This window comes from Dysidea avara, chromosome 10 (assembly GCF_963678975.1).
Source record: "Dysidea avara chromosome 10, odDysAvar1.4, whole genome shotgun sequence".
NCBI classification, from domain to species: Eukaryota; Metazoa; Porifera; class Demospongiae; order Dictyoceratida; family Dysideidae; genus Dysidea; species Dysidea avara.
In genome coordinates, this window is record NC_089281.1 from 17,840,572 (window position 1) to 17,847,443 (window position 6,872).

Genomic DNA, 6,872 nt, shown 5'->3' on the forward strand with positions numbered 1-6,872 from the left:
TAAATGTTTCATTTTGTTATGCACCAGTGTGAAACTATGTAATATTGGCTTGTGCTGTGTTAAGGCTGGTAATGATCTTTCTGATATCTGATAAACAAATCTGGCCCACTCAAACATGACCTTTCAAAGTTGTAAAAATGCAGCTCCATATATGTTTACCTAATACAAGAGGGACACAAATATGGTCTCAGTATCGGCTAAGTCCCATTTACTAAAGGTTCCACCATCATACAACTTAACTGTTGTTGATTCTTCTAGGGCCATGAAACTGGTCAGTATATCATAACCAGTTACTAGCAGATCAAAGCTGCCAGTTATCAATTGTACAATTTTTCTGCATATTATATGCTAAACCTAGGATGTAAACAATGTGTACCATTATACCTAAAGCGGAATCCTAGTGTGATTGAAGAGTACCCAAATTTTGAGTGAAAATGTTGGACATTGGTTATCCAGTTATGCAAAACAAACTGATGACTGAATTTATAAAATAATAACTGGTTGAGCAAGTAAAGTTTCAGAGCACTATTTCCTTCACTGTTATGTGCTACCTTATTAGGTCATGTGTTCATGTTGTATTTGCTGTAGGCAAGTTTGTACCGTCACACAAGGTACACCCACTAACATTCAAGGGATGGAGGAAACATCCTAGGAGGATAAACCAACTGAACTGGTCTCATCTGCTACACAACGAGGTATGATGTGATCATGTTATTTATGCTGCAATAGTATAATCGGCCATACAAGGCTACAAATTGGCCATATTTTTTATTATGAGTAACGACATACTCGCCCACAAAGGGTCCACCCATAAGTCAGTATGGCGAGGCTAAACTGCTTTCTTTCTTCATATCTGTGTCTGAAAAACTCTTTAACACAATGGTAAAAGGTAAATATGCATCTGGCTTTGTGAGTGTTCCAGCAAGAAGTGGAATTTTATCATAATTTCAGAAACCAGACCACTTGCCAAATGGTCAGAAAGTATTTCTAAATGCTCCATAGTTGTGATCACATAGTGATGCCAAATATCATGTTACTGTAAAATCATTTGGCCAGCCTGCAAACTGTGATACTGTCAGCAATGGAAATTTTGTGACTGCATACTGACTGTTGTATTAGAGAGTATTCATCTATTTTTTTCATCAGAATTTTTACCAACCATTAGTGTAGGCAAGATTTTACCATTTGTAGTCATGAGCTGCTCTATTAAAAATGTGGTGCACGTGTTATAAACAATTGAAGCGTAATTGTGTAGATTAATGAGAACAGTTAAGGAGCTCTCCTCTTTTATGAACCAATTGTGGTGTGGTGAAAGCAACATGTTTGACTGTTAGAAATATGTGACCATATCTGCGAAAACCCGGCAAAATGGCGCAAGCCTAAATTTTTAGTATAAGCCATTAATTGCAATGTAAAATATTTGCATAATAATATTGAAAAATAATTCATAAAATTTTTAAACTCTAAAATTTGTTCTTTGTGAAGAAAGAGTCTAATGATAAAAACCTGGACATCATCTTATTCGCCTACTCAAGAGTAGTTCAAAAATCTTTGTTTCGTTGCAGTAGACTAAAGGATACATGAGTTATGGGTGTTTGTTTAGTCACATTGAAGCGATCAATATTTCTTCACTGATTTCATCTCTGTATGTAGTGAAGAAAGGTGATAGAAGGAAAAACTTACCCAGTAATGGACTCCCCTATTCATGGCAAACACAATGATGCCAAGTTGTGACTCTGTACTACATTGTGTTTGTAAGTTACAACCATTTTTGGAAGCACCTGTAATTTTTTCCATGCAGTCAGGGCTCAACCCAGACTATTATGCTAGGGGGGGCATGCTCCCCCCCAGGAAAAAATTGAAATTTAAGTGTATTATACTCAATTTTGGTGAAATTTTACTGTGATACTGTTGAATATTGGCCATTCGATTATACAACTTTGGGATCAATTAAACCTTTCCATCTCTCAAGGCTGGTATAAACCTGGGGGGGGGGGGGGGGGGGGGTAGCTAACCCTAACCCCTGTCAGTACTTGCTGTACAAATTGATCTTTCTGTTGTTCTACTTTGTAGGGCTATAACTCAAAAGTTATTGACATACAAGGCTAAACCTTGGCCAGAGCATATACTTGGCTAAGTAGATTATAAATATTCAATAATAAAGAATTTGAAAAAATGCACCATTAGGTCAGGTTTTGCAGATCCAGTCACATACACATTCATCAGATAGTTGAAGATAACTTAATGACAAAAATACGGCAGTAAAAGTGCATGCAAATGAAAAAGAAAAAAAAAATAGAATCTCAACAAATAGTGAAACCATTACTACACAACACTTTCAACATCTAACACTATATAAAGCCACAATGCCAAAAAGTCATAAACTACAAGAGTGGAACTACTTTTAGCGCTTTGAGACCAAATTGTAAAGCTTGTTTGATATGTTAAACACATAATGTGTTATGTATCACTTCTTCACAGGTGATGGTTAGAAACAAGGACAAATACCAGAGGGTGATAGGTGTGCTGATAAAGAAGGAAAGACTGGAAGAGACACAGATTAAAGGAGTTAGGAATTGACTATGATTTTCCTGGATATGTAAGTGATATAGGTCAAGTATTAATACACCATCTGTGTCACTGCTATCTCACCATTGTGCATGTTCTACCATGCCAATTGGTTAAAGTTGAAATTCTATACCTTTTATGCAATACTTAAATGATGCTTTTGAAAGACCATTCTTAAAAATCAATTCTTTAGGCTAAACTATTTTAACAAACTTGATGCTTGGGTTGAAATATTTCCATTTGCAACTAGAGAGCCAACTATGTTACTCTAATACAGCAGACGTGTACTGTAATAGAATTGTCGGTTACACTATCACTTTGACTACATGAAGTATGACCATGTTATATCAGAAATACAATACTTTGAGAACGGATGGCATTACTGGCTGCAGGTGTGTAACAAATTTTGGTGTTAACACTGTGTGTCAGGCTTGGTCACCATTCAGATACCCTATAAAAGTGCAGGGGAGGATCCAGGGGGGTTCAAAGGGTTCCATGGAACCCCCCTTTTGAAAGAGCCTCTCTTACTTGAGATACTCTAATAGAGCAGTCAAATCGAGATACTCTAATAGAGCAGTCATAGTAGTCTTTTGAGGAACAGCGTAGCAAGCTATGTATACAGTTATAAATAAGGAAATGTAGTTGGTGAGGGCATCTATGGTGAGGGGCAGCTATTGTCAGCAGGTGATGACCTTTTTTTTTTTTTTTTTTTGGTCTTCAACTTACAGCTAGGCTGAAGTTGCAATTCCAAAGTGGAACCACCCTTTTTAAGAGTCTGAATCCACCCCTGAAGTGGCATGAATCTAATTATGTCCTTGAGCTCCAACATGAGTTCTTTTTATGGAAAATGTATGGGAGATGAATTTCATTGTTTGCCAAATAAAAAGGTGTTCCAGCTCATGGATAGAATCAGGTTTTATTGGCCGCCAGACCAGTCATCACTATGAAACTAATGAACCTATCACCTAAGGATACACAACCCCCTTAGTCTGGCAACACTATTTTCGGCACCTATAAGTACAAAAATAGGGTCTGGTCTGTATAGTGTTCAGGACTTGTACTTAGGAATGTGTAATTACACTGCGGCTTGTGTTAATGATCAGATAGGATGCACCAGTTTTCAGGTACAAGTCCTTATATTAATGTTAACCCTATTTTTCGGGTTGCTTACTGCCACCTAAAACATTATGGAATGCAACTTAAATAGCTATATTAGCTAATTGGTGATGCTACACAATTAACAATGCAAAGTGATATACATAATTAATTGTTTTTGTTCATGGGCCACCTGTTTGTTTATTTAACTGTTACTAGCTATCAAAACAAACCTGTAGTCTATACAAGATGCTGTAGCTAGAAATTTGAGTTTCTTCCACTATCATATCAAAAAACCATTTGACCTCACTGTACTGTATGGTGCATGTATTGTTCTCCCAACCAGTGGGATAGTATACTAATGTATTATCCTACCATACTTCATGTGTGTAGGCTGCAGTTCTGCCAAAGAAGTCAACCAGAATAAAGTTCAGTGTGTCAGATGAAGATGACTTGACACACCCATACACAATTTATTATACTTGTCTGTAAATTATGCCGTTTTTAATATTAGATATGTAAAAATGACTCTCATGTTTAGAAATAGGTGCCAAAGATTAGCCACGCCCCCAAATACCCGCGTGTCATGTGATATCCGAAAAATGCTAGCCCACTAGTCTAGAGTTTTTGTTAGGTAATTTACTCAGATACCAGTCCATAATCTCGCGACCTGTTTTGCACTGAGTTCGAAGGTAAACAAATACATGTACACTGCTGCTGTGCATTTATCCTTTGGCTACAGGCAGTCGAGTTTCCTCAGCTCCGTACCACATAAAAATGGCCGCAGAACGAATGAAGAAGGTAGCTGGTCACCTGAATTGTGCAGTATGTTACGAAGTGTACAAGAAGCCCAAATATCTCCCTTGTTATCACTCCTACTGTGAAGGATGTATAGAAAAAGTACAGAGAGGTTCTAACATCATTTGCCCCGAGTGTAGAGAAACGAGTGTGGTGCCTGCAGGAGGTGTGAAGGAATTACCAAACAATTTCTTCATTAATCGTCTACTAGATGAGGTGGATTTGAAACGTAAAGTGGAGGGAGAAGAGGAAGCAAAGTGTGACAAGTGCGTGGAGGAGGGTCAAGCAGTAGTGTTGTGTGTCGATTGTGTTACCTTCCTTTGCAGCTTCTGTTATGAAGTTCACAAGCGTATGAAGGAGTACCAAGATCACAATATATGTAAACTGGTTGAATTGCAGTCAAAGAAGAAACAGGTTGACGTCCGATCCAAAGCAAAATCCATGTTATGCCCTGACCATGATCTGGATATGAATTTCTTCTGTGAGACATGTGACCAGCTTGTGTGTCACTACTGTATTACCATTGAGCACACTGGACATGTGCACAATTCTGTGAAAGTGATGGCAAAGAAACACAGGAAGGAACTGGAGAAGATGATTGAACCAGTTGAGGAAATGATCAACAAGTTGTCTACATCACGTGAGAAGGTGGTAGCTGCTGGAGAGAAAATTGGTGCACAGGCCAGTGAAGTTGATCAACAGATTGACTTGTATTATGATGAACTACACCAACGACTAGAACAACAAAGAGAAGAACTAAAGAACAAGTCACGAGAATTGTCAACTAAGAAGAGAAAAGCAATTTCACTTCAGTTGGAAGAAATGGATTTCACTAAAGCACAAATTTTGAGTGTGAAGGGGCTGAATGATGCAGTGAAGAATGGATCAGACCAGGAAGCATTGTTCATGAAGAAACAAGTAGGTGACGATGTAAAGAAACTAACTAACTCCTATAGCAAATTGAAGACTAAACCAGTCGAGTTAGCCACAATGGTGTTTGCTCCTGTGAAGGAATACAAAAAGTCATTTCCACAGTTTGCCCGACTGTTTGATGATGTTCCGATACCAAACAACTGTGAGGTCACAGGTATTCCTGCACGACCACTTGTTGGTAGCAAGATTGGCTTTACCATCATCACCAAGAATCATAACAATGATCGTTGTTCCGAGGGAGGCAGTCACATTATTGTACAGGCACAATCAAGCAGGGGAGGAGATGTTGTTCCAGTAGAAGTGAAGGATAACAATGATGGGAGCTACTCTGCATCTTTTGTAACTAAACAAGTTGGAGAAGTGAAGTTGTCAATTACCATTGAAGGGGATCATATTAAAGGAAGCCCCTACACTATTATGGTGTACAGCCCAAATTACAAAACTATAAACAAGCCCAAGAAGATAGTGAATGATGATGGGAAGATGGGCCAGCCATGGGGTATTGCATTTGGTAAGGATGGAGTGTGGGCAGTAGCAGATAACAGCAATGATTGTGTATGCATATTTGACAGTCAAGACAAGTTGATTAGAAAATTTGGTCAACATGGAACTGGCAATGGTCAACTGAACCGTCCAGAAGGGATAGCATTTGATGCCAATAACCACTTGTATGTGGCTGAGTACAATAACCACAGAGTGCAGAAATTTGACATCAATGGTAGGTACTTGTTGCAGTTTGGACATCAAGGATCAAATAATGGTCAACTGGACCATCCAATAGGTGTCATAGTCCACAATGATAAAGTGTTTGTTGCTGATAATGGCAATCGTCGTGTCTCAGTATTTCATCTTGATGGTCAGTTCATCCACACTATTGGATCAGGACAATTGAAAGATCCCTATGATGTAACAGTCACTACTACAGATCAATTACTTGTTGCTGATTTTTATAACAATTGCATCTCCAGGTTTACACTTGATGGTACATTTGTGGACAAGTTTGGTGATGGTCAACTGAAGTACCCAACTGCACTTACCACTGATCAATGTGGCTTTATTCTTGTAACAGAATATGGTAACAATCGTGTATCAATTTTTGACCAAGATGGAGTGTTTGTACACAGCTTTGGATCCCATGGTTCTGCTGGTGGTCAATTCTCTAGACCTGATGGAATAGCTGTTAGTCCCAACAATGATGTGTATGTTACTGACCGTAACAACAAAAGAGTTCAGATCTTTTGAAATAGACACACTTTAGCTAGTTGTGTTGGGTTTCACTCTGATAACATACAGGTAGTGTTAGTTTAGTTTTGTACACACACTCATGTATGTATTAACATGTGTGATATTCTGCTATAATTATGTATATTGCAAAAAATATTTAATTGATGGTATATTGGGACTTTAGAATTTATAGTGTTGCTGATTGTGTGTGCACAATGGAAAAGAAATTATTCTGTGATTTTGTATTTCCAAAA

The 6,872-nt window shown here is 38.1% G+C and overlaps 1 protein-coding gene across 2 annotated transcripts in view; it reads left to right on the forward strand.

The window, feature by feature from the left end:
• LOC136268605 (tripartite motif-containing protein 2-like) overlaps window positions 1–6,788 on the forward strand; it is a 168,841-nt gene extending 162,053 nt beyond the window's left edge. Inside the window, exons 2-5 of one of the 2 annotated variants that reach the window (XM_066063984.1) lie at window positions 589–695; window positions 2,482–2,599; window positions 4,057–4,355; window positions 4,406–6,788. In XM_066063984.1, the coding sequence (XP_065920056.1) occupies window positions 4,441–6,636 (2,196 nt within the window). In that variant the 5' untranslated portion in view covers window positions 589–695; window positions 2,482–2,599; window positions 4,057–4,355; window positions 4,406–4,440 and the 3' untranslated portion in view covers window positions 6,637–6,788. The remainder of the gene's footprint in view (window positions 1–588; window positions 696–2,481; window positions 2,600–4,056; window positions 4,356–4,405) is intronic. The other variant, XM_066063985.1, reaches the window with a different exon arrangement.
• Window positions 6,789–6,872: the final 84 nt, after the last annotated feature.